Genomic DNA, 24,822 nt, shown 5'->3' on the forward strand with positions numbered 1-24,822 from the left:
CCCGTGGGGGGGGGGGGGGGGCGCGGAGGGGGGGTCGCCCGGGTCCTCTGCCCCGGGGGAGGGGCAGAACTCCGTCACCCTCCCGGAACGGGGGGGGGGGGGTCGCGGACACCCCAGGGGCAGCCCCAAAACTGGCTGATTTCTGCCCATTCTGCGCATGGGGGCGGGCGGGGGGGGCAGGAGGGACTCAGGTGTCCGGGCCCCTCCCCCGCCGCTCCAAGAGGCAAAGGGCGCTGCCCACCCCCACCCGGAGGGACCCAGGTGTCCCTGCCCCTCCCCCCCCCGCCACGCGCTGCCCCTCCCGCAGCTGGAGAGGACCCGAATGTCCGGGACCCCCCGCACGCCCTCGACCCCCCCCGCTCGGCCGGTGAGATGCGGAACCGGGCAGACTGGTGGGACTGGGAAGGGCAGCGATTGGGGTGCCCCCCCCCCCCGGAAGGGACCCAGGCGGTCAGTTGACCCCCATCCCCTGCTGCACGTGGCCTCGTTGGAAAACACGGGGGGGGGGGGGGGCACAGTGTGAGACCTGGGTCCTCCGTGGAGGGGGGTGGGGCACAGTAGGACATCTGGGTCCCCCGTGGCGGGGGGCACTCCCGGACACCGGGGTCCTGGGGGGGACACAGTGTGAGATCTGGGTCCCGGGGGGGGCACTCCCGGACACCGGGGTCCTGGGGGGGACACAGTGTGAGATCTGGGTCCCGGGGGGGGCACTCCCGGACACCGGGGTCCCGGGGAGGGGAGGGGACACGGGACGGGACACAGTGTGAGATCTGGGTCCCGGGGGGGGCACTCCCGGACACCGGGGTCCCGCATCAGCCATGACGTGGCCGCGGCCCGAGCGGATTTGGGGCATTTCGGGGATTTCCAGCGGAGGCCAGGGCTGATCCCCCCTCGGGCCCCCCGTGTCCCCAGTGCCCCCCGTGTCCCCAGTGCCCCCCCTCCCCCCGCGTGTGTCACCGCGAGGTGTCAGGTGACGGCGGGGCCGGGGGGGGGGGGCACCGGGCGGCGCGACCCCACTTCCCCTTTTGGGTCCATAAAGCGCCGGAGGGGACACGCAAGGGGACACGCGAGGGGACACGCGAGGGTGAGTGGCCCCCCGGCCCCGTGGGGTCCTGTCCCGGCAGCCCACGGAGGGGGGCAGGGGGGCTGGGGGGGCCCTTTCCGTGCTGCACCAGATCCTGTCCTGCCCCGGGGGAGGGGGGGTGCTGGGGTGTCCCCCCCGGACACCCGGGTCCCGTGGGTGGGGGCTGGAACCCCTGTGTCCCCCGGACATCTGGGCACGTGGGTGGGGGGCCAGGACCCCTGCGACCCCCCAGACCCCTGGGCCCCCCCGGACACTCGGGTCCTGGGGGGGGAGGACAGGACCCCTGGGACCTCCTGAGACATGTGCCCCCCCCCCGACACCTGGGTCCCATGTGTGGGAGCTGGGACCCCCCAGACCCCTGGGACCCCCCCCAGACCCCCAGTTCCCTTGGGCACCATCTGCAGATGCTGGTGCTGCTGTGGCTGACGGTGACGGTGGTGGCCGGGGGAGGCCCTGAGGGAGCGGTGCAGTTCCTGGCAGTGGGTGACTGGGGGGGGGTCCCTGACCCCCCCTTCGCCACCCCCCGCGAGGTGGCCACAGCAGTGGCCATGGGACGCGCGGCCACCGAACTCGGCGCCGACTTTGTCCTCAGCCTTGGGGACAACTTCTACTATGAGGGGGTGCGGGACGAGTGGGACCCCCGCTTCGAGGTATGGCTCTAGGGTGGGGGCACCCTGAAATGCAGGGCGTGGGACCCCGGTACCTGAGGGGAACCCGAATGTCCCCAGGGCGGTCGTGGGGAGCCTGGCTGGCTCCCACATCCCCATCCCATATCCCCATCTCTTTCACTGTCCCCCCCTGTGTCCCCCCGCCCCCCCCCATGTCTCCCCCACCCGTGCGTTGTCCCCCCAGGAGACCTTCGAGCGGGTGTTCACGGCCCCGGGGCTGCAGGAGCTGCCCTGGTTCTTGCTGGCCGGGAACCACGACCATGCTGGGAACGTCACCGCGCAGCTGGCGTACAGCCACCACTCCCCCCGATGGTAGGGACACCCCCCCACCCCCCCCGATGGCAGGGACCCCCCTGGCACAGTCAGGACCCCTGGGCAGCTGCTGTTCCCTGGCGTGGCTGCCTGCCCGTGTCCCCAGGGTGTCCCCACGCCCCCCCAGGGTGTCCCCAGGGTGTCCCCAAGCCCCTCCGTGTCCCACAGGCACTTCCCACACTACTACTACAGCCTGCGCCTCTCCCTGCCGGGCACCAACACCTCTGCCCGGCTGCTGGTGCTGGACACGGTGCTGCTCTGCGGCGGCGGGGATGACTTTGGGACGGAGGGGGGTGCCCCCAGGGGTCCCCGGGACGCTGCAGCGGCGGCGGCGCAGCTGACCTGGTTACGGGGACGCTTGGCGGCTGCGCGGCACGACCGTTACGTGCTGGTGGCTGGGCACTACCCGGTGTGGTCGGTGGCCGAGCACGGTCCCACCGCCTGCCTGGTGCAGCTGCTGCGGCCGCTGCTGCGGCGTCACCGCGTCACCGCTTACCTCTGCGGCCATGATCACAACCTGCAGGTAAGCCCATGCCCCCCCCCCCCCAGCCTCTGGTGGACCCCCCAAATCTCTCTGTGAGCCTGCGGTGTCTAGGGAGCCTCCCCCAAAAAGCTGGCATGGCCCCCCCCCAAAGGGACATGGGCAGCCAAGGAACCCCCCAGTCCCCTCCATGGGACCCTGGTGGCCAGGGACACCCCTCTGGCCCCAGGGGGTCACTGTCTCCTTGACACCCCCCCAATTCCTGGGGGAGGGGGGCGGGCAGGGACCCAGCTGTGGGTGGGGGGAGGAGTCCAGACCCCCATCGCTGCCCCCCAATTCCTGAGGGGAGGGGCAGGGACCCAGCTACGGGGGGTGGAGGGGAGTCCAGACCCCCATCGCTGCCCCCCCCAATTCCTGAGGGGACACGACCCGGGCGTGCGGACCCCTGACCCCCCCCCCCTTTGCCCCCCAGTTCCTGGCAGAGGGGGGGGTGGGCTACGTGGTGAGCGGCGCCGGCAACTTCATGGAGGGGTCTCAGCACCACGGGGGGGCTGTGCCCCCCGGCTCCCTCCGCTTCTTTTTCGGGCCGCCCTCGTCCCCTGGCGGCTTCGCCCACCTGCGCCTGGACGCCCACGCAGCCACCGTCACCTTCCTGGAGGCCACCGGCCGCGTCCTCTACCGCGTGGCCCTGCCGCCCCGTGACCTCTGACCTCTGACCCCCGTGCCCGAGACATGCGGCGCCTGACCCCGGCAGAGCCGGGGAACACGTGGCAGGGGGCCGCCCCGGCACGGGAGGAGCTCTGTCACGGCCCCCCCGGTGTCCCCGGTGTCCGTGGGGGTGCAGGGCGGGCCCCCCCGTGACCTTTGACCTTGGAGACATGGGGCGGGACCCCAGCGACCTCTGACCTCGGGGATCCCCAAAGCCCCGTGGGAGCCCCCAGCGCGGGCCCCGCACCCCACCCCACCCCTTCCCCAATAAAGGGTTTTGGACGGAGCCGCCGCCGCCCCGGAGCCGCGACGATCGATCGCCCCAAATCCGCCGCGTTTCGCCTCAAATCGCGGGGGAGGGCGGGCAACCTTCGGGTCACGTGGTGACTCTGAGACCCCGCCCCCCGGCGTCGGTTGGCTGGGATCGCGCGTCCCTTCGCCCAATCAGCGGGACGGAGTGGGGGTTGCTTCCGGGTCAACGCAGCGGAAGTGCCTGTCGCCGGGGGAAACGCGGCGGGAGCGGGACGGGACGAGGCGGCAGGTGGGGCTCGGAGTGTCCCGAGGGGGCCTGGGGGGGTCCTGGGGGGTCGGGGATACGACCGGGGGGTGCAGGGGGCCGGGGTGTCGAACTCGTCCCCATTGTGGCCCGCTACGGTTCGTGGCCGCGCCCGCGGGGACTCCTGGACGCTAGGCCCCGAGAGGAGCTGCGTCCGGTCGGGCCCTGAGCGGATCCGTCGGTGTTCCCGCAGCCATGGGGCGCCGTAAGTCCAAGCGGAAGCCGCCGCCGAAAAAGAAGGTGACGGGGACGCTGGAGACGCAGTTCACCTGCCCCTTCTGCAACCACGAGAAGTCCTGTGACGTCAAGATGTGAGCGGGGCGGGGAGGGAGGGCGTCACGGCCCCGGGGAGGAGGCCCGACTGGGAGGGGGGTCGCAGCCCGGGAGGGGACCCGGCCGGTGGCCACCCCGTAGCAGCCTGTCCCCTGCTGCCCCCAGGGACCGTGCCCGCAACACGGGGGTGATCTCCTGCACCGTCTGCTTGGAGGAGTTCCAGACGCCCATCACCTGTATCCTTACCGGACCCCCCCGCGACCTCCCCAGACACCCCCCCGACCCCTCCTCTGCCTCCCTGTTAGTGCCTTAACGTCCCCCTGAGACCTGTCGGAGCCAGTGGACGTCTACAGCGACTGGATCGATGCCTGCGAAGCTGCCAACCAGTAGTGGCTGGGGCACCCCCTGTCCACAGCACAACCCCAGGGGTGGGGTGGGGGGGGGTGTCCCATCCCTGCCACCCCTTTGTGGCATTTTCTTTCTATTTTCCACTTTTCTATCCCTGGGCGCAGGGGGCTCCAGCTCAATGGGGACCCAGGACGTGTCGTCACCTGGGGATGGCACCCCTGCTCTTGGGGAGGGGGGTTGCCCAGCCCCGCTGCGACTTGTCCTCACGCCGGGTGTTTAATTGCTGCTCGCCAGCAAGCTGCGAGGACTGCGCAGGAGCGGCGATGTGGGGACAGGGGCCAGGCGCGCGGGCGACGCGTTTTGGCAGAGCCGCCCTTGAATAAATGCCCTCTCGGGGCTGGGCTGGGGCTCTGTGTCCTTGTCACTGGTGGCGCCGTGGCGAGGGGACACGTGGGGACACATGGAGATGGCCCCATGGGGTCGGTCGGGCCCATGGGGTGGGGGGGGGCTGGGCAATGCAGAGGCCCTAACAAGGCTCCAGCGGTGCTAACGAAGCTCCTCTGGTTTCACAAATTGTCGCCCTCAGCCAACAGCTCCTAAACCTGGGCACCCTGTTACCCCCCCCCTCCAAGGACCTCGTTAGAGTCAACTTTGTCATCACGAGTGTGTAGGAGGGGCTGGGGCCGGGAATTTGGGGGTTCTGTAGGGGTCACCCCAGGCTCAGCCCTGCCCCGACATGGGGAATCCGGGTGGCCAGGGTCACCCCCGTCCCCTTACGCTGCCATCAGGCTGTCCAGCCGTCAAAGTGTTGTGTCCCCTCTGTGTCTTGGTGTCCCCCCATCTTTGTCCCATCTCTGTGCCTTGTTGCCCCAGCCACCTTGTTCTGTCCCCCCCTGCCTCACCATCCCCTGTAGCCCCCCCCACCTTGCCATCCCCCGTGCTGTTGTGCTTTGTCCCCCACGGAGGTGGCAGGTTTGCATGTGGCTTTTATTGTGCCTTGGTGGCTTCACACGGAGGTGGGGGGGAAGCAGGCGGCAGTGGGGCCAACACCCCCCCCCCCCCCCCCCCATGCCAAACCCCCCCGTGCCGAGCTGACCCCGCAGGGCTGGGGGCGCGGTGAGGTCGTTGCGGTGCGTCCCTGCGTCGGGGCAGGGCGGTGCGGTGCAAGCAGCCGCTCGCCAGCGGTTACTGGGAGTTGTAGAAGCCGTCGAGGCCATCCTCACCCAGCAGCTCGGGGCCACCGCAGTATTTGGGGTCGTAAACCTGCCGCGGCAGCCCGTACACCGTCATGCCCTGCTGTGAGGCGCCTTTGTTGCTGCCCATCTGCAGCCCAATGGTCAGCGTGTCGCAGTGTTCCATGCCCAGGGACGGTTCGAAGATCTGACGCTTTGTTCCTGGTGCCGTCATTCCCGCCTGGGGGTAGGGGCAGCAATTGGCGGGGGGGGCAGAGGGATCGGCCTCCCCAAGGGGGTCCCTTGGCCTTGCTGTGGGGTCCCCTGGTCTCCCCAAGGGGTTCCTTGGCCTCCCCATGGGGTCTGAGAGGTCCCCTGTCCTCTCCAGGGGACCAGAGGGGGTCCCTTGTCCTTTATGGAGGGTCCTTCTCCCCAGATGTCCCTCAGCCTTCTCAGGGGGCCTTGGGGACCTCCCTGTCAGCCCCCCAGTCCCCATGGGGTCCCCATGACCCCTCCATGTCCCCAGATCCCTTTACCTGACTCAGGACACCAACGTCCGTCCCCCCCCCCGTGTCCCCATCCCAGGCCAGCCTGACATGGCAGGGTCCCCGCAGGGATGGCAGTGTCCCTGTGCGTGTTGTGTCATGTCCCCCCCGGCATGGCGTCCTCGGTGTCCTCTGCCCTCACCTGGCTGGCGCCCTTGTTGGTGCCCATCTGGAGGCTGATGGTGGCCTGGTCCAGGGGTTGGTCCGTCCCCAACTTGGGGTCGTAGAGGTGCCGCCGCGTCCCGTACGCCGTCATGCCCTGCTGGCTGGCGAACTTGTTGGTGCCCATCTGGGAGAGGATGGGCAGGGACGAGTCAGCGAAAGCCTGTGTGTCCCATCCCCCCCCAAAAGACCCCCCTCGGGCACCCCGTGTGCCCTGCAATCCCCCCAAAATCCGCCCCCCCCATCCTCATGCCCCCCCGTGTTACCTGGAGGCCGATGATGTTCCTGCCCTCACGCAGCTTCTCAGGGTGGAAACGCCGCTGTTGCTTCTCCGCGTACTTCACCCCCAAACCCACGTTGTTCCCCTTCGTCTTGGCCTGCGCGAGACCCTGGGGCTCGGGGGGGGGCCCACAGACCCTCACCCCTCCAGACACCACCCCCCCCCGACCCACATTTATCCCCAATTCCCCCCCAAAACTTCCTTGGGACTCCAACGCACCCCCCCCAGGGCTCCCCTGAACCCCCATTTTTTCCCATCACCCAGCAGACAAGGGCGATGGGGGGACACAGTGGACCCACCTGGGGCTGTAGGGACCCCCCCCAGTGTCACGTGTCCGTGTCCCCCCCCCCCCAGGGATCCTGAGTGTCACCTGGCTGGCAAGGGCGATGAGGGTGGACTGGACTTGTGTGTGGTTGGTGTTCTCGAAGAGGTCGTTAGCCTCGAAGATGTCGTGTGGCTTCACCCCGTAGCGCGTGATGGCCCGCAGGAAGTTCCCAATGTTCTCCAGCTGCACGAGGGTCAGCTCAGAGACGGGACCCCCACATTTGGGGGGGGGGGGAGGCGGAACGGGATGACCCCTGAGCCCCGTGGGACTCTCCCCCCCAAAAATCCTGCTACACACCCCCTGCCGTGCCCTCACCTTGTGCCAGTTCTGGACGGGTTCGTTAACCTTCTGCACAGAGCCGGGCTGCAGCTTGTTGATGAGCCTGGGGGGGGGGGGTCAGGGGTCAACCCATAGGGGTCAGGGTCAGCCCAGGTGAGGTCAGGAGGCAAGGGACAAGGTTAAGGTCTGGGGTCAAGGTCAGCCTGAGCTCCTGGGGTCAGGGGTGGATCACCCTCCCAAAGGACAGCCCAGTTCAGGGTTGGGGTCAGAGGTCAGGGATGGGTCACCCTTCCAAAGGACAGCCTGGTTCAGGGTTGGGGTCAGGGGTCAAGGGGTCATACTCGCAGAGGATGACGCCGTCCTTGAGGCCGTCCATGAAGCTGTCCCCGATGCGGCGGCCGGTGGTCCCCTCGATCCAGGTGCGCAGCTCCCGCTCCCGCTGCGGGTCGTACTTCTGCGCCAGCTGGGGGAGGGAACAGGACACGGGGGGGGGGGAATGACACCGTCGGGGGGGGACGGGGGGATGAGGGGACACCGTCAGCAGGGACGGGAGACATGGTCGCAGGGCATGGTGTCGGGAGGACACGGGGGGGGGACGGTGTCAGGGGGATGTGGGGACCCCATCAGAGGGATGGGGGGAATGGGGGACCCCCTCAGGGGACGTGGGGGATGGTGTCAGGTGGGGGGGACACGGAAGGGGGGTGTGTCATGCTGGGGGTGACACACGAGCTCGGCCCCCCACCGTGGGGTCCCCCCGGTGCGGGGAGGGTGGGGTGCGGGGAGGCAGGGGACACACACACACGACATGTACCCTCGCGGAGTGAGGGGGGACCTGGCCGCCTGGGCCCCCCCACCCCCCCCCGGCAGGACCCGGCCGCCCGCCCGCTCTCCCCCCCCCTCCGCCCCCCCCCCCCCCGGGAGGACCCGTCCGCCCGGGCCCGCCGAACCTTTGCCCATATATAGCCCCGGGCCGCCGCCACCCGCCCGCCGCGCTCCGACGCCTTATAAGGGTGCGCGGCGGGGCCGGGGGCGGCAGGGCCCCCCCCCGGGCAGCCAGAGCCCCCCCCCCCCCGGGGTTAACCCTTCCCGCGCCGCTTCCCGCAGGCGGCTGCGACCGGAGGGACGGGGCGTCCCCCCCCACCCCGCGGGGCGTCGAGTGGGGAAACTGAGGCACGGCGGGGGGGACCCAGCACCAGGGACAGCGCCCGGCCCTGCCCCCGCCCCCCGCCCCCCGCCCCAGTCCTCCCCCCCCCCCGCCCCGGTCCTGCCGCCTCCACCCCGGTGGGGTCGGTCCGGTCCTGCTGGACTCGGTCCGGTCCTGCCCGGTCCGGTCCGGTCCCGCCCACCTTATTCTTCACCTCGGCCGACAGCCCGTAGGCCGGCCCGCGGTTGAAATGCGCGTTGGACATGGGGTCGGTGCGGGAGGGTCCCGGTGGGGCGGGATGGAGCGGGATGGCTCGGGTCGTGCTGGTCCGGGTCTGTCCCGGTTCGGTTCGGTTCGGTTCGGCCCCGGTCCGGTCGGTGCCGTCGGGTCGGGTCGGTTCCTCCCGGGTCGCTCGTCCCGGTCCCGACCCGGCGCCGCCGCCACTTTTAAAAGTCGGCGGAGGGCGCGGAGCCCCCCCCGACCCGGGATCGTCGCCAACCAATCCCTGCCACCCGCCGCGCTGACGTCACCGCGGGGCGGGTGGTGGCGTCATTTTTTCCACATTTAGCGGGGGGATTCCGGGGGGGGGCGGGGGGGGGTAGGGGAGCCCCGGGCCAGTCTCCCCACCTCCCCTCCGCCTCCTTCATCCCTTCCCCATCCTCATCCTCCCCGTCTCCCGCCCCCCCCCGTCCCCCCATCCCTGCTCCTGTCCCTCTGCCCATGCCCCCCCCCCCCCCCCCGCTGTGTACCCCCCCCGGGTCCCCCCACTCCAGGGGGGCGGGGCCGTCCGGACGCCGGGTCCTCCCGGTGCCGTCAGGGGATCGGACTCCGCCAGCCCCGGGAGGGGGGGGGCGGGACGGTTCGTCACGGGTGGGGAATGCGCCTTCCACCCCACCCCCCCCACCCCCGGACCGCGGCCGGGGGGACCCGGGTGTCCAGGCTCTGCCCCCACCGCCCCACGGGGACCCGGCCGGGGGGGATGCGGGTCCCGGTCCCAGTCCCGCGGCCTCGGAAGGCGACGCTCCGGGAGACCCAAGGATCGGGGGGGGGGGGGGGGGGAAGGCGCCCCATCCCATCCGGAGCTGCCGTTTCCATTTATAGCAGCCGTTGCAGCTCTGACGTCACTGTGCCCCAAGTGACATCACCGCGGGCCCCTAGGCTCTGACATCTCCCAGCCATGCCTAAGGCCACCGCTGTCCCCACTCCTGACATCATCGTGTATCCCCGGCTCTGACTTCATGGTGTAACCCCGGCTCTGAACTCATCCGTGGGGCCCGCTCTGACGTCACGGGGAACCCCTTCGAGCCCCGCCCTCCCCCGCGCCGCCAATCACCGCCCGGGCCCCGCCCCCAGGCGAGAAGCGCGCGGGGATTGGCTCTGCCTCAGGCCCCGCCTCGTGACCCGGAAGCGCTCGCCGACGGCGGTGGTGGGGTCAACGGCAACATGGCGGCGCCCGGCGGCGCGACCCCGCGGGGGAATCCCGGTGTCTGAGCGTGACCTCTGACCTCTGGCGCGACCCCGCGGCGCCATGAGGCTGCACTGGGCCCACGCGCTGTCCCGGCGGCTGTGGGGGGGCTGGGGACCCTCGCAGGTAACGGGGGGACGCGAGGGAGACACGGGGCTCGGGCGGGCGGCGGCACCGGGAGCCCAGCACCCCCCTCCCCCGGCTCCCCAGCCTTACCCGCTGTCTCCCTCCCAGGTCGCCCGCAGCATGAGCCGACACAGCAGCCGCCCCGCGGGGGACCCGGCCTCGGGGGCCCCGGCACGGCGTGACCCCCCCCGCGATGCTCAGGACAACGACCGCGGTCCCGCGGCCTTCGCGGCGGCGTTGGAGACTCTGGAACGGATACCCGGGCGACGCGTGGGGCGGCTGGAGCTGGTGGCGGCGGCGCTGGCGGCGATGCCGGCGCTGGGGGTGGCGCGGGAGCGGGAGGCCTACCACCGCCTGCTGCGCCTGCTGCCCCGCGGGCCCTGGGTGCCGCGCGGGCCCATCCAGCGCCTGCTGGCACCCTTCCCCCAGCAGCAGGAGTGCGGCCTCCAGATCCTGGAGCAGATGGAACGATACGGTGGGTGCCGGTGGGGGTAAGGGGGGGTGCCAGCCTACTCCCCACCCTGGAGAGGGGGTACCGGGGTCTTTGGGAGGGTCCCTGCGCCCACCCGGATGCCGTTGGTTCCCCGTGCAGGCGTGGTGCCAGATGCGGAGACACGATTCCTGCTCCTGGGGGTCTTTGGGCCTCGCAGCCGTCCCGTCCGCAAGTGCCAGCGGATGCTGTACTGGCTGCCGCGGCTTCGACACGTGGACCCCCACCCTTTGCCCTCCGTCCTGCCCCCCCCGGGCCTGGCTGCTGCCTGCCTGGGTCTGCGCCGTATTGCTAACGACCCTGACGCTCACATCACCGTCTACCAGGTGGGGACGTGGTGGGCGGACGTGGGGACGGGCAGATGGGGGCACACACGCACCAGTCGTTGTCTGTCGGGGGGATGGAATGGGGATGGGGGTCGAGGACAGGGACAGCTGGGTGGGATGCTGGGATGGGAGATGCAGGGATGGGGACCCTTGGGGACCCCCACAACAAGGCCCCTGTGTCCCTGGGCCGTTAAGGGGTGGCTGGTGACGACCGTCTCCCTCCCACAGCGGCCAGTGCCAGATGAGGGGGACAACGAGAACGAGGGCTCTGTCCAGCCTTACATCGTTGGTGAGCGCCGGGGGACCCAGGGAAACCCAGGTGTTGTGGGAGGGATGTGGGCCTCTCGGGAAGGGGACACACACCCATGTTTTGGGGGGAAATCTGGCACATGGGGGGACTCTGTGTGGGGTTGGGGACCCTGGTGCAAGTGAGGGACCCGGGCACTCGGGGCACCTGGTGGAGAGGGAGTCCCCAGTGCCGCCGTGGGGTCCCCAACTTTTCCCTCTGCAGGCGCCCAGAGCCCGGAGCAGCAGGAGCTGCTGGCGCGGCATGGCCCGGCACGGCCCGTCTTCGTGGAGGGGCCATTCTCCCTCTGGCTGCGCAGCACCCAGCTGTGGTACTACGTGCTACGGGGGGACCCCCTGCCCCCTCACCTGCGGGTGAGCCCCAGGGACAGGAGGGGACAGGATGAAACTTCCTGTTGCTTGGGATGGGGTGGAAGCGGAGGACACCCCCACGGCCCTGGAGGGGGTGGGACGGGCTACCCGTGGCAACAGAGGGGACCCCCGTGGCCCAGAATGGGTGGGAGGGGATGGGACCCCCATGGCCCAGGACAGGAGGGGACAGAACCCCCATGGCCCAGAACGGGAGGGGATGGGACCCCTGTGGCCTAGGGCAGGTAGGGAGGGAGGGGACCCCCATGGCTCTGGAGGGGAGCTCTGGCCCAGAACGGGTAGGAGGGACCCCCTGCCCCACCAGGAAGACCCCCCAGACCCCGAGCGCAGCCTGTACTACCCCTTGCACCTTGACCTGGACCTGGAGCGCGGACCCTGGGACGACGATGACTTCGATGTGGACGAGGGTAAGGTGGGGATGGGGAGGGGACAGGGCGAGGAGAGGGGACCCCCCCGTGCCCTCTCCGTCCCCCTGACCCATCCCCTGCAGTGGAGGAGGGTCCCGTCTTCGCACTGTGCATGGCGGGGGCGGGTGACCGGCACACACTAGGCAAGTGGATCGCAGGGCTGCAGGAGGCGAACCCCGTCCTGGGGCGCACCCCCGTCGTCTTCCGCCTACAGGATGGGGACCCCCCGGCTGGCGCCACCGGGGACCCCCCTACACCCTCCCTGGGGGAGGTGCCTCCCCCCCCCGCGGTGCTGGAGCTCCCCGACCTGCCGCGGGGGTATGGGCACAGCACCCGGGGCGGGGGAAATAAAGGAAGCATGGCCCCGGGGGAATAAAGGAAGTGTCGCCGATGAAGAGGGGTGTCTTGTGTCGGGGGGGGGCGGCGGGGCGGCGGGCGGGCGGGCGGGGGAATGGGCTCAGTGGAGAGCGGGGATGGGGGGGGCAGTGCGGGCAGGGCTCCGCGCATGCGGGCTGGCCGCCCAGACGCCTACTGGGCAGAGCCTGGCGGAAGTAAGCGTGCATGCGTGCTGGGCTGGTCCAGCCGTGTTTCGCGCATGCGCTTTGCACCGCGTCGCGCCTTCCTTCGCGAAAAACGGCGCGAGTCGAACCGGAAGCGGCGGTGGCGTCATCGGCAGCGCGCCGCGGGGGCGGGGCGACGGGCCCGGCATGAGCGCGGCCGAGCGGGGCCCGGGCCCGGGGGGTGGCGGCGGCCCCGACCCCGCGACGGAACCGGGGGGCGGCGGGGGCGGCGGCCGTAAGGCGAGGGGACGGCCGCGGTTGACAGAATCGGACCGTGCGCGGCGGCGGTTGGAATCCCGGAAGAAGTACGACGTGCGGCGGGTGTACCTGGGCGAAGCGCACGGGCCCTGGGTCGACCTGCGCCGCCGCAGCGGCTGGAGCGATGCCAAGCTGGCGGCCTACCTGCTGGGCCTGGAGCGAGGGCAGCGCGCCGGGCGGCGGGGGTGAGCGGGACTGAAAAGCTGGGGGGGGGTGGGGGGCGGGAGGGTCGTGGGGACCAGGAGGGGGGGACGGATCGGGTGCCCCTTACCCGCCTGCAGCTCTCGGGGGGGCGAAGGACGAACGCCCCTTCCCCCCCCCCTCCGTGGGGAGCAGCGCCCCTGCTTGTCCCCAGGCCCCCGCCCCTCTCTCCACAGGAAACCGTGGGAGCAGATCCCCAAAAAACCCAAACGGAAGAAAAGTGAGTGCTGAGGGGGTGGGCTTCCCCCGCCGGTGGGGGCCGGGGGGTGAGCGGGGGCACCCGCGGCCGGGGGGTGCTGGGTGTGGGGGGGCCGCTGGGGCTGCCAGGGGTGTAGGGAGGGGCTGAGGGGAGATGGGAGGGAGATCTGGGGGTGTGTGTGTGGGGGGATATAGCGGGAGGTCTGGGGATGCAAGGGGGATCTGGGGGGAGATGGGGTGCTGGCGGGGGGTGCCAGGCTGCCAGCAGCCCTCCCCCAGGGCGACGGCGCAATGTGAACTGCCTGCGGCACGCGGTGATCTGGTACGAGGACCACCGGCAGCGCTGCCCCTACGAGCCGCGGCTGGCGGAGCTGGACCCCTCGGTGGGGCTCTATACCACGGCCGTCTGGCAGTGCGAGCGCGGGCACCGCTACTTCCAGGACCTGCACTCGCCTCTGCGGCCGCTCAGCGACTCGGACGGTGACAGCGATGATGACGGTGTGCAATGGGGTGGGCGGGGGGACCCGGGGAGGGGGCTGGGGGTGCTTAGATGGGTGGTGGGGCCCCGGGGGGATGATGTGTGGGACCCCACTGCAGCTTCTGGGGGGCCTGGCCTGCAGGGGGGGGCAGGGGACTCCTCTGGGGTGGGGGGACGCTCCTTTTTGGGGGGGGTGTGGGTGTTTTAGGGCTCCCCTTGATCTTCTTTCTCCTGCAGCAGCAGCTCCTGGCAGCTCCTCCTCCTCCTCGGGGGGCTGCAGCTCGGGCTCGGAGGCGACGCCGGGGGGGGGCCCTCCAGCCTCAGGGGAGGCGGCAGTGGCCCCCCCTGTGGGTCCAGGCCCCCCTGAGGGCATCGCGGAAGGGCGGGGGGCAGCACTGGAGGCTGTGGTCTGCGTGCCGCTACCGCTGCCTCTGCGGTTGGGCACGGGGCGGGGGGCGCTGGCCGAGGGGGGGGCCCCCACCCTGCTGCAGGGGCCCCCCCTCCTCATCTTGGCCAGCCCCAGTTATGATGCGTTGGGGGGGCTGCAGCTGGATGTGGCGGGGGATGAGGTGCCCTGTACTCTGCTGGAGGGGGGGGGCAGCTTCCCCCCACCCCCCCTGGACTCCCACATCCCTAAGACAGGTATGGTGAGGGGAGCAGGGCTTGTGGGGATGGGGGGGAGCAGGGTGTTGGGGTGGCCTGGGGGGATTGGGGTCAGGGGGGTGGATTGGGGTGCTTGGGGGGTCAGGGGGAACAAGGATTAAGGGTTGGGGGGATCAGGGTGCTGGGGTGGCCTGGGGGGATTGGGGTCAGGAATCCGAGACCAGGGGGCTGGGGGGTAATTGGGGGTGAGAGGGGGCAGCAGGGAATCGGGTGCTGGGAGGGCCAGGGGGCAGCAGCACCTCACTTGCCATGCTGACGGCAGAGGAGGACGAGGTGCTGGGGTTGAAGCAGGAGGAGGTGCCCCCCCCCGCCGCCGAGCCCCCCCCGCAGACCCCTCTGGAGCCCCCTTTGGAGGCCCCTCCACCCCCTCTGGCTGAGGACGCCAATGTATCTGCCATCATCTACGAAATCCCCAAAGAGCCCGAGAGGTTAGGAGGGGTTGGGGGGCGTCACTTGGGCACGCCGGGGCCCAGGGGTGGTCAGGTTGGGGGGGCTGGGGAGGTGTGATGGACTTTGGGGGGGTCCCGGGGGGTTTGGGGGAAGTGTGTGCAGTCTTTGGGGGTGCCTGTGAGGTTCCCTGAGGGACTGGGGACACAAAAAGGGGGTTCAGGGACTTGGAGGGGCTAGAGGAGTTGGGGGATTTTTTTAGGGTTGGCAGAGATCTTAGGGTTACAGAGGGTCCTTGGGAACTAGGGGGGAGACACGGGGCGGGGGGGGGGCTTTGGGTTGGGGGGGCTCTTCTGGAGGGTAGCGGCCTGGGACAGTTTCTGGGTGCTGTGGGGGTCTTTTTCAGGGGGGGCAGAGACGCTACTCGGCTTGTGAAGGGGCATGGGAGCTCTCGAAGCCCCTGAATGCCTGTGCCTCCCCGCACCGTGCTGTTATCTTGGGGAGGGGGCTCCCCCTCACCCCAGGCTGTGCTGTTCCCTTTCCCTGCGCAGGCGACGGCGGAGCAGGCGGGGCCGTGCCCCCTGCCCCGACCCCGAGGGACTCCCAGAGCCGATCGCCTGCCCCTACGCCGGCTGTGGCCAGGTCTACGTCGCTCTCAGCAGCTTCCAGGTATGGCCCCCAGGCCCCTCCTTCCTCCTGCCGCCCCCCCCCACCCCCCCGAGGCTCCCCCCGAGACCCCCCTTCACCTCTCCACCCCCCCAGAACCACGTCAACCTGGTGCACCGCAGGGGCCGGACCCAGCAGTGCCCCCAGCCTGGCTGCGGGAAGAGGTTTTACCTGGCCAACCACCTGCGCCGGCACATGGTCATCCACTCCGGTGAGCCCCTTGTGTCGTCCCTGCCGCGCCTCCCCTGTGTCCCCCCACACCCTGCCGCGTCCCCCAACACCCCCCCCGCCGTGTCCCCGTCCCCAGGCGTGCGGGAGTTCACCTGTGAGACCTGCGGGAAGTCCTTCAAGCGCAAGAACCACCTGGAGGTGCACAGGCGGACGCACACGGGGGAGACCCCCCTGCAGTGAGTGATGGGGGGGTGAGGGTGGTACCAGGGGCGGGGGGGGCACCAGTGGGAACCCTGCTTGTGGGCAGTGGTGGGGCAGGGTTGCTGCTGCCCCGGGTGACACGGGGAGGGACCCCACTCTCTCTGAACCCCCCCCTTCTGCCTCCCCTCCCCAAAGTGTGAGGTCTGTGGGTCCCCCTCACCCCCCTTTCCCCCCCCCAGGTGTGAGGTCTGCGGGTACCGCTGCCGCCAACGTGCCTCGCTGACGTGGCACATGAGGCGCCACGGGGGGCCGGGGCTGCGCCCCTTCCCCTGCGAGCGCTGCGGCAGGCGTTTCGAGCGCCCCGAGGGCCTCAAGTTCCACTCGCTCAAGAGCCACCCCGAGCCCCGTGGCACCTAGGGGGGGGCCACGTCCCCCCCCCCCCCCACTGGGTCACCACGCCATCCCTGCGGCTGCCCCGCAGCAGATGGAGGGGAGAGGTGCCCCCCAGGGGTCCTGACCCCCCCCTCATGGGGCACCTGGAGCTCCATGCATTGGGTGGAGCCCCTCACCCCCCCCAGCACTGGGGAGCCTCCTCTGGGGCACCCCCCCCAGCATCCCCCACTGCCCTGCCCCCCCGCCTTTATTTATTTCCTGACTCTCCGTTGTCATTTCCCTCTCCCCTGCGGCAAATGGGGCTGGGAGGGGTAGTGGGGACCCTGCTGTTGGTTTTTTGGGGGGACACACACAGACCTGACCCCCCCGGCCCCCCCCCCAGTTCCATTAAAGTGATTGATGGCTTTTACCTGCTGCCTCCTGCTCTCTGCTGGGGGGGACGACCCGAGGGGCGGGGGGCGGCCCAGGGAGGGGCCGGGGGCTCCAGGGCCCGGGGGGGGGGAAGGGAAACAGAGCTGGTCCGTGTCCCCCCCACCTCCCCGTGCTGGGGCGGGGCCTCTCGCACGCTCGCCCCGCCCCACGGGGAGGGGTCGCGACCCACGGCCCCGCCCCGCCGCTGTCCGCGGTGCTGAACCGGCGGCGGTTCCGCCCTGTGCGCTGCTCGGGTCCCCCCCCGGCTCCGTTACCGATCCCCCCCACCCTACACCCCCCCCCCTCCCGCCCCGCTCCGGCGGCGACGCTGCGGGGTCTTCATTGCGCCTCCTCCTCCTTCGCCCTTCCCCCCCCTTCTCCTTCATCCCCCCCCCGCCCCCTTCCTCCTCCTCCTTCCTCCTCCTTCCTCCTCCTCCCGGGCCACGTGGTCGGGCGGGGGGGGGGCTATGGGGGTCTCGGGGGCCGTCGGGGGGGCCCCGCCCTCTCGGCAGCCAATGGGCTTCGCCTGGGGGGCCGGTCCGTTTTGGGGTATGGGGGGGCGGACCGCCCCACCTGCGGGGGGCGGGGGGGGATTGGACGAAGCCATCGCGGAGCGGGGGGGGGGGGGGGGCTCGGGCCGCGCCCACCGCGGTGGTTTGGGGGGGCCCCGCCCCGCGGCCGCCCAAGGACGTTTAAAGGACCGACGGGGCCGCCGCTCGCAGCGCCCGACGCCGCCGCCGAGACCCCCCCCCCCCCGGACCCCCTCCCCGCCTCGGGGTCCCCGCAGCTCCCCAAGCCCCCCCCGGACCGTGCGGGCCCCACCCCGACCCCCTCCCCGAGCAGCGACCCCGACCCCGCAGCGATGGTGACGGTAGGAGCGGGGCCGGGGGGGGTCCGTGGGCTGGGGGGAGGTGGTCGCTGAGGGACGCGGCCGGCACTCCCAGCGTTCGCCGACAGCCTCGTGTCCCCCCAATTCCATCATCCCCCCCCGTGTCCCGCACCCCCACATCCGTGCCCCCCCCAACATTCCCACCTCCGTGTCCCCCATCGTCTCCGCGCGTTCCCCCCGTGAGCGTGTGACACACTTGGGCAGGGACGGGAGGGGACGCGGGGGGGGGGCACCACGAGAGCTGCGTGCACGCGCGTGTGCATCACACGTCGAGGGCACACGTATGTGCAACGGAGGCATGTGGGTGTCATGTGGGGGGGCGTGTTGGCCCATGTGGCATCTGCTGTGCTGGGACATGGGTGTGCCCTGTGTGCTCGTGCACAGCACGTGTGTGCAAGGGCGGGGTGGGGATCTGCCCCCACCCCCGCAAACCACTGCCACGTTTGCATGCGTGTGCACAGCATAGAGGAGCCTAAGCGCAGGTGCATGCGTGTGTGCCGGTGTACGCGCACACGCCTCCTCTTTCGTGTGTGGGTGCAGGGACACGTGTGTGTGGGGAGGAGCGTGTGCGCACACACGACACACGGACATGCCGACATGTGCAGCCCCATCCCCGTGCGGGGCGGGTGTGTGTGGCAGAGGCGTGTGTGCATCCGTGTGTGTGCGCATCCGTGTGTGCACCTGTGTCCATGTGTCTGTGCATCCATGTGTGTGCACGCATCCATGTGCACATTCATGTGTGTGCATCCGTGCGTGTGTGTCCATGTCCATGTGTGTCCGTGTCACCCAGAAATCCCATTCTCTCAATCCGATTTGGTGATTTTCATCTTTTCGGCTTTCACTTTTTCTCACCGGCCAATTTCGGACGGACGGACAGACACCCTCTCCTTCGTCCCGACCCCCCCCCCCCACCCCGCCACCTCCCCCGCCCCGGCCGTCGGGTCCCTCCGCCCCATTTCAGCCCCTGGGCAGCTCCCGCCGTGGGGGTGGTGGCAGCTTCCGGACCCTCATCCCGCCATGGGGGTGGGGGGTTCCCCTGGACCCCCATTCCGCTGTAGGGGGCTGGGGGGGGGGGCAGCTCCCAGACTCCCGTGGCCGTGGCTGGCGGCCCCGGGTGTCCCGTCTCCTGGCGACAAAGGCCCATTGTCCCCCGCTATTGTGCGAATGGGGGCGGGGGGGGGAAGGGGCGGGGGCTCCGGTGCACAATGGGGGATTATCCCCGGGGGGGGCGGGGAGGAGCGCACCGGCCGCCCGGATCCCCCCCTGCCCTGCGGCGGGAAGGGGCAGCCCGTGGGGACCCGGAGAGGCTGCTGTCCCCGGGGCCCCCCCCAGGTTATCCCTATCCCCCCACCCAGCATCCTCGTCCTCATCCCCCCTGCCGCTTCCCACTGTCCCCATCCCTGTGTGCCCCCATGGCTCCGTCCATCCCCGCTTCACCTCGGTGATGACCCCACTGTCCCCATCCCTGTGGTGTCCCCAGAACCCCGATGTCCCCATCCCTGTGCTGTCCCCAGGACCCTGGTGTCCCCATCCCTGTGCTGTCCCTGTGCTGGAGACCCCCTGGTGACCCCCATCCTTCCCCTCAGCAGATCCTGAGCACGGTGGAGGCCCAGGCTCCCAGCACCCCAGGGCCATCAGGCTGTGGCCCCATCCCTGTCCCCGTGGCTGTGCCAGTGGTGGCGGTGCCGGGGCCGGGGGTGGCGGCAGCGCTGCCCAATGGGGCCCCCCCAGGCCCCCCCATGGCCGATGACAGCAAAACCAACCTGATCGTCAACTACCTGCCCCAGAGCATGAGCCAGGAGGAGCTGCGGAGCCTCTTTGGCAGCCTCGGGGACATTGAGTCCTGCAAGCTCGTTCGTGACAAGGTCACCGGTACGGGACGGGGAGACAGGACACAGGGAGATGGGACATAGGGACACAGGGACATGGGGACACAGGGAGATGGGACACAGGGAGATGGGACATGGGGAGATGGGACAGGGGGAGATGGGACACAGGACATGGGGACATGGGGAGATGGGACATGGGGAGATGGGACATGGGACATGGGTGGGTGGGACATGGGGACATGCAACATGGGGGTGTGGGACACGGGGAGATGGGACACGGGCAGATGGGGACCTCTGGGGATGTCAGGCCCTGCAAGCTTGACCACAGGATCCCTGGTACAGGGACATGGGGACACATGAGGACTCACAGGGACAGAGATGAAGATGGGATGGAAAAGGGCCTTGGGGCCGGGGCTGGGAGTGGGGCCGGGGCTGGGGGGGCTGCACTGCTGACCCTGCACCCCAGGGCAGAGCCTGGGCTACGGCTTCGTCAACTACGTTGAGGCAGGTGACGCCGACAAGGCCATCAGCACCCTCAACGGCCTCAAGCTGCAGACCAAGACCATCAAGGTGCTGGATGCGGGGGGGGGGTCCCTTGGGGGGGGGGGGTGTTGGGCACCAGGGGGTCCCGGGGGGGGGGGTGGGGGGGGGCATGGGTGGGAGGCAGCTCTGGCACCTGGACGCCGATGTCCCCAGGGCTGACCCACCTCCCCAGGTGTCCTATGCCCGGCCCAGCTCAGCGTCCATCCGTGACGCCAACCTCTACGTGAGCGGCCTCCCCAAGGCCATGGGGCAGAAGGAGATGGAGCAGCTCTTCTCCCAGTACGGCCGCATCATCACCTCCCGCATCCTTGTCGACCAGGTCACAGGTACCTCCAGATGCTTTGGTCACTGCCCCTCCCCCCGGGGGGGGGGGAGGGGCTGCCCAGACCCCCCCTCCTCACCAGGCTCCTAGTAGGGTCTCTGTGGAGGTGGGGGGGACATGACACACCACATGTGTCCTGGTCCAATGGGTGGCCGGTGGTGTATTGGGGGAGGGGGGGGTTCCTCAGACACCTGGGTCCCACATCTGTGCAGCAGAGTCTCAGGGCTCTGTCGTCCCTCCCGCCCCGGACATCCCGTCCCCCCCCCACACCAGGTGTCTCACGAGGGGTGGGCTTCATCCGCTTCGACAAGCGCGTGGAGGCAGAGGAGGCCGTCCGGGGGCTGCACGGGCAGAAACCGCTGGGCGCCGCCGAGCCCATCACTGTCAAGTTCGCCAACAGCCCGGGCCAGAAATCAGGGGGGGCCCTGCTCAGCCTCTGCCCCAGCGCCCGCCGCTACGGTGCCCTGCACCACCCCCCCCAGCGCTTCCGGTGAGCCTGGGGGGCCTGGGGGGCTTGGGGGGGGGGGGTGTGGGAAATCACTGGGAATGGGGGTGCCCCCAGGAGATGGGGCCATGACAGAGTATGGGGATGTCCCCATCAACATGAGGACACCCCCCCCATCACCATGGGAACACACACACACACCCCCCCCCCCCCCCCAGGAGATGGGGCCATGACAAGGTGTGGGGACACCCCTATCACCATGGGGACACCCCCATCACCATGGGGACACACCCCCCCCCCCCCCCCCCCCCCCCGCAAGAGATGAGATGGCCACAGTGCATGGGGACATCCCCATGGTAAATACACACCTACATGGGCAGAGACACACACCCCACCCCCCCCCCACACCCCGTACCTCCCCCAACAACCTCTTGTCCCCTCCAGGCTCGACAATTTGCTGAACGTGGCCTACGGCGTGAAGAGGTACCGGCCCCTCCCCACCCCCTGACACCCCTTCCCCATCCAGCTCTGCACCCCCAGCCCCATGCATGGGCTGGGGACCCTGGCAGGAGGGGACCCACATGTCCTGGGGGTGGGGTTGGGAGAGGGCAGAAATCCAGCGTCCAGGTGCCCTGACCCCAGGCCAGCCCGCTGTCGCTGCTGCCCAGGTTCTCCCCGTTGGCCATCGAGGCGGTGCCGGGGCTGGCCGGGGTGGGCCTGGGGGCCCCTGGCGCTGGCTGGTGCATCTTCGTCTACAACCTGGCACCCGAGGCAGACGAGAGCGTCCTCTGGCAGCTCTTCGGGCCTTTCGGTGCGGTCACCAACGTCAAGGTCATCCGTGATTTCACCACCAACAAGTGCAAAGGCTTCGGCTTCGTCACCATGACCAACTACGAGGAGGCGGCCATGGCCATCGCTAGCCTCAATGGCTACCGCCTGGGTGACCGTGTGCTCCAGGTCTCCTTCAAGACCAGCAAACAGCACAAGGCCTGAGCTCCACCCCGCTGGCCCCTCGGCTCCCCCCAGGCACTACCAGGCCATTGGGACCCCCCTCCATGAGCACCGAGGACACCCTGGAGACCATGGAGAACACCCCCCCCCCCCATCCCACCCCCTCCCCAGACACCTTGGGGACCTCCCCCCCCTCCATGAGCACCAAGGACACCATGGGGAAGCCCCAAGGACACCATGGGGACAACACCCCACCCCCCCCCCCCCGCAATCAGGCACTGAGGACACTGTGGGGACCTCCCTGCCCTGGACGCTTGGAGACTTCGGAGACCTCTCCCTCCATGGGCACCAAGGACACCATGGGGACAGCTGAAGGACAGCCTGGATACCATGGACACCACCCCCTGCCCCCCCACCTCTCCCCTAGGCACCATGAACACCCTGAGGACTCCCCCTGGGCGCCCCAGAGCTCGTGGACACTGTGGGGGACATGGGGGGCATCCCCGAAGATCCTCCCCCCTCCCGGAAAGACTGGAGACCCCCCCCAGGACACTGAGGACACACTGGGAATCCCTCCTCAGGCACCCCAAAACCCCTGGGACTTGCAAAGGCGCCTGGATACAGAGGCAAGTCACCTCCAAAGCCCCCTGGAATACCACGGGCACCCCAAAGACCCTGGAGATGAGCCCCCTCCCCACCTGGAGATGTTGGCAGACACCCCCCCTCCCCCCGGGCACTGTGGACACCCTGGAGGTGGGGTCTCAGCACCTGGAAGCCGCAGTGACCCCCAGCAAGCCCAGGTACCTCAGGAATCTCCCGGACACCCCCCCCCCCGCCCCTGTGAGACTCCCCCCCCCCCCCCCCGGGGGCAGGTGCCAGACACTGCCCCCCCCTTCCCCCCCCCCCCCCACTCCGGGATGGCCACGCACCCCCAAATGGGGAGGAGTTGGGGGGGGGGGTGTCGTTCCCCCTCCCCTTAGGGATGTCCTGCCCCTCGGGGGAGGTGTGGATGTGCGTGTGTGTGTGGAAGGCCAGGTCGGGGGGGGCGAATGCAGGGGTCCCCCGGGACCGAACTGCCCCCCACCCCCTGCGGTGGCACCGCGGGGAGCCCCGCCCCCTGGCTCGGCCCCGCCCCCTGGCTCGGCCCCGCCCCAAAGGCCAAGCCCCGCCCCAAAGGCCAAGCCCCGCCCCGTCCCTCGGGGCCAAGCCCCGCCCCAGGACTAGATCCCGCCCCCGCGCGTGTCGCGCCAGCCCCCGTGGCGCCCTCTGGCGGTGGCCGGACCACCCGGAGGACGCGGGTTCCAGTCCCGGCTCCGGCCGCTGCCCCGGGGGGGTGGGGGGGGGGGCGGGGGGCGGGGGGCTTCCCCCACCAGAACCCCCCATTCGGCTTGTTTTGTCCTCAGGCTGGTGCCAAGAGGGGACCGTGCCCCCCTCCTCCCCTCCAGTCCAGCAGTCCGGGGGGAGGGAGGATATCTATCTGTTCTCTCTCCTCTTTTTTTTTTTCCATTTCTTTTTTTTTTTTATTGGAGGGGGAACTTTTTTGGGGGGGAGAAAGAACAAACAATAATGAGTAATAACAATAATGGTAGCGCTAATGGTAGCGAGGAGAGAGACCGACATAGCAAGCGGTGACTCCTCCAGAGCGACAGACACAAAACCATCTATTTTTGTAAGAGAAGAAAAAAAAACAAAAAAAAAACCAAACAAAAAAATCTTAAAAAAAAAAAAAAATCCTCTGAAGTCCCCCCAAACTGTCCCTCTGGAGGGAAGTTGCGGGGAAGGGGGGGGGGAGGGAATCTGTAATGTGCCCCCCCCCACCCCCCCGGTTGCCCAGAGGCAGGGTCAGAGGTTGTGATTCCCCGAGCAGATACACGGGGGGGGGGGGGGGGGGGGGGGGGGGTTTGGGGGGGCGATGGCACATAATGGTGATGCTGCTGGGGGGGGGGGGGGGGGGGTGTGTATGTTCCCGCTATCCCTGAGCCTCTGGCACCCCCAAACTGGGGTGGGCGGGGGGGGGGGGGGGGGGGTGTCTTGTCCACACTGCCCTCTGCCCTGTCCCCACTCTTCTCTAAATCCCCCAAAAAATGGGCAATTTTTTTTTTTTTTTGCCCCAATCTCCTCAGCTCACTTTTGCTTCGCCAGTTCAAGCATTCTGGCCAAATAAAAAGGGCAGAAAAGTCCCTGAACCACACCACACCCCCCCCCCAACAGGCTGAGTCCCCCACAGCAGCTCCATCCTCATCCTCATCATTATATTATTATTATTATTATTATTATTACTACTACTACTATTGTTATTGTTCTTATTATTACTATTGCTATTTATTTTCTCTTCTCTGTTGGGATGATTTCTCGCTTTTCAGTGATTTCAGTTCCTATTTATTTCTGATTCTTCGCTGGCTTTTCCCCAGCCCTGGGACCGTCGTCATCCGTCGTTCCCCCCCCCCCCGGCCCGGGACCCTCTACTCTTCCTGGGGGACCCCCTCCCCCCCCCAGGACGCCCCCCCTCCCCCCCAACCTCTTCTAGTTCCTGCTTTTTTTTGCATTGTGTTGTGCCTGTTTGCAGCTTCTTGTAGTTTTAACTTATTGTTAATGTAAATATTTATTGCTTTCCACCACCACCCCCCCACCTGCGTGTGCATGTCCCTGAGATGGATGAGGGACTGGGGGGGGGGGAGTGGTCCGGGTTTGCCTCCGACCCACAAGCTCTGACACACATTCCCCCCCCCACCCCACCCCCCCCCCATCCCGGGGTCCAGGCAGCCCCAGCAGGATGGGGTGGGCCCAGGAGACACCCCCCCCCACCCCCCCACCCCCCCGTTCAGTAGCAATAAGAGCTGCACCCCCGGGGGGGGAAGCCAAAAATGGGGACAAAGCTCCTGAGTGTGGACAGGGCCCCTGCGGCAGAGTGGGGGCCCCCAGAGGGGACAGGCTTCTGGCCCCCCCCCCCCCCCCCGGACTCGACTCTTTGTACTTTTCATGGCAGAAATAATAAAATATATATAATAAAAAAATAATCAGAAATTGGTGTGTGTGTGTAGGTGGGTGGCCACCTGCAATGCCTGGGGCACCCATCCTCCCCCACAGGCGGCTGCAGGATGCCAGTGCCGACCGTGGGGCTGGTACTGCGGGGCAGGGCCCGGGGAGCAGGCCAGAGTGGTTCAGCTTCCACGGGCTCCCACAGGTGCACACGGGTCCATACAGGCTCCTGTGGGTGCATATGGGCTCCCTTAGCCACCTGAGGGTGCCCAGAGGCTCCCACGGAAGCGCCCATGGGTCTCCACAGGGGCATACAGGCTCCCACAACCTTCAACAGGTTTCCACGGGTATGCACAGTCTCCCGCGGTTCCCCACAGGCATCCACAGCAGCACGGGGGGGGGGGGGGGGGGCTCTCAAAGGCTCCCATGGTCTCTCACAGGATCCCACAGG

The 24,822-nt window shown here is 69.3% G+C and overlaps 6 protein-coding genes across 12 annotated transcripts; 5 read left to right on the plus strand and 1 right to left on the minus strand.

The window, feature by feature from the left end:
* Positions 1-297: 297 nt before the first annotated feature.
* Positions 298-3,539, plus strand: ACP5 (acid phosphatase 5, tartrate resistant). 2 transcript variants are annotated; one of them, XM_054808084.1, is made up of 6 exons: positions 299-367; positions 1,040-1,084; positions 1,489-1,734; positions 1,937-2,064; positions 2,233-2,587; positions 3,018-3,539. In XM_054808084.1, exons 1-6 carry the CDS (start codon positions 323-325, stop codon positions 3,252-3,254), a joined length of 1,056 nt encoding a protein of 351 aa, XP_054664059.1. In that variant the 5' UTR covers positions 299-322; the 3' UTR covers positions 3,255-3,539. The 2 variants fall into 2 exon arrangements, with proteins under 2 accessions (XP_054664060.1, XP_054664059.1); XM_054808085.1 differs by lacking the exon at positions 1,040-1,084 and having other exon boundaries at positions 298-367.
* A 99-nt stretch (positions 3,540-3,638) lies between these two features.
* ELOF1 (elongation factor 1) lies at positions 3,639-4,832 on the plus strand. The gene is made up of 4 exons (XM_054808086.1): positions 3,639-3,794; positions 4,003-4,120; positions 4,248-4,318; positions 4,408-4,832. Exons 2-4 carry the CDS (start codon positions 4,005-4,007, stop codon positions 4,470-4,472), a joined length of 252 nt encoding a protein of 83 aa, XP_054664061.1. The 5' UTR covers positions 3,639-3,794; positions 4,003-4,004; the 3' UTR covers positions 4,473-4,832.
* A 564-nt stretch (positions 4,833-5,396) lies between these two features.
* On the minus strand, positions 5,397-8,816 carry CNN1 (calponin 1). Its single transcript, XM_054807816.1, has 7 exons — positions 8,540-8,816; positions 7,535-7,656; positions 7,230-7,296; positions 6,960-7,097; positions 6,576-6,686; positions 6,290-6,436; positions 5,397-5,843 (listed from the first exon to the last, which is right to left on the minus strand). The coding sequence occupies exons 1-7, from the start codon at positions 8,600-8,602 to the stop codon at positions 5,616-5,618; spliced, it is 876 nt and encodes a 291-aa protein (XP_054663791.1). The 5' UTR covers positions 8,603-8,816; the 3' UTR covers positions 5,397-5,615.
* Positions 8,817-9,728: 912 nt separating this feature from the next.
* On the plus strand, positions 9,729-12,221 carry ECSIT (ECSIT signaling integrator). 2 transcript variants are annotated; one of them, XM_054807831.1, is made up of 7 exons: positions 9,729-9,928; positions 10,037-10,403; positions 10,521-10,744; positions 10,973-11,033; positions 11,256-11,404; positions 11,724-11,826; positions 11,910-12,221. In XM_054807831.1, exons 1-7 carry the CDS (start codon positions 9,866-9,868, stop codon positions 12,200-12,202), a joined length of 1,260 nt encoding a protein of 419 aa, XP_054663806.1. In that variant the 5' UTR covers positions 9,729-9,865; the 3' UTR covers positions 12,203-12,221. The 2 variants fall into 2 exon arrangements, with proteins under 2 accessions (XP_054663806.1, XP_054663807.1); XM_054807832.1 differs by having other exon boundaries at positions 11,728-11,826.
* Positions 12,222-12,418: 197 nt separating this feature from the next.
* On the plus strand, positions 12,419-16,400 carry ZNF653 (zinc finger protein 653). 3 transcript variants are annotated; one of them, XM_054808088.1, is made up of 9 exons: positions 12,419-12,829; positions 13,022-13,065; positions 13,323-13,541; positions 13,759-14,163; positions 14,447-14,612; positions 15,123-15,240; positions 15,334-15,448; positions 15,545-15,644; positions 15,849-16,400. In XM_054808088.1, the coding sequence occupies exons 1-9, from the start codon at positions 12,534-12,536 to the stop codon at positions 16,024-16,026; spliced, it is 1,641 nt and encodes a 546-aa protein (XP_054664063.1). In that variant the 5' UTR covers positions 12,419-12,533; the 3' UTR covers positions 16,027-16,400. The 3 variants fall into 3 exon arrangements, with proteins under 3 accessions (XP_054664063.1, XP_054664064.1, XP_054664065.1); XM_054808089.1 differs by having other exon boundaries at positions 12,435-12,829; positions 13,762-14,163; XM_054808090.1 differs by lacking the exon at positions 13,759-14,163 and having other exon boundaries at positions 12,475-12,829.
* Positions 16,401-17,158: 758 nt separating this feature from the next.
* On the plus strand, positions 17,159-23,245 carry ELAVL3 (ELAV like RNA binding protein 3). 3 transcript variants are annotated; one of them, XM_054807825.1, is made up of 7 exons: positions 17,159-17,284; positions 18,892-19,174; positions 19,598-19,701; positions 19,847-20,000; positions 20,270-20,486; positions 20,886-20,924; positions 21,820-23,245. In XM_054807825.1, exons 1-7 carry the CDS (start codon positions 17,276-17,278, stop codon positions 22,370-22,372), a joined length of 1,359 nt encoding a protein of 452 aa, XP_054663800.1. In that variant the 5' UTR covers positions 17,159-17,275; the 3' UTR covers positions 22,373-23,245. The 3 variants fall into 3 exon arrangements, with proteins under 3 accessions (XP_054663800.1, XP_054663801.1, XP_054663802.1); XM_054807826.1 differs by having other exon boundaries at positions 21,089-21,961; XM_054807827.1 differs by having other exon boundaries at positions 21,110-21,961.
* Positions 23,246-24,822: the final 1,577 nt, after the last annotated feature.

This window comes from Grus americana, chromosome 33 (genome assembly GCF_028858705.1).
Source record: "Grus americana isolate bGruAme1 chromosome 33, bGruAme1.mat, whole genome shotgun sequence".
NCBI classification, from domain to species: Eukaryota; Metazoa; Chordata; class Aves; order Gruiformes; family Gruidae; genus Grus; species Grus americana.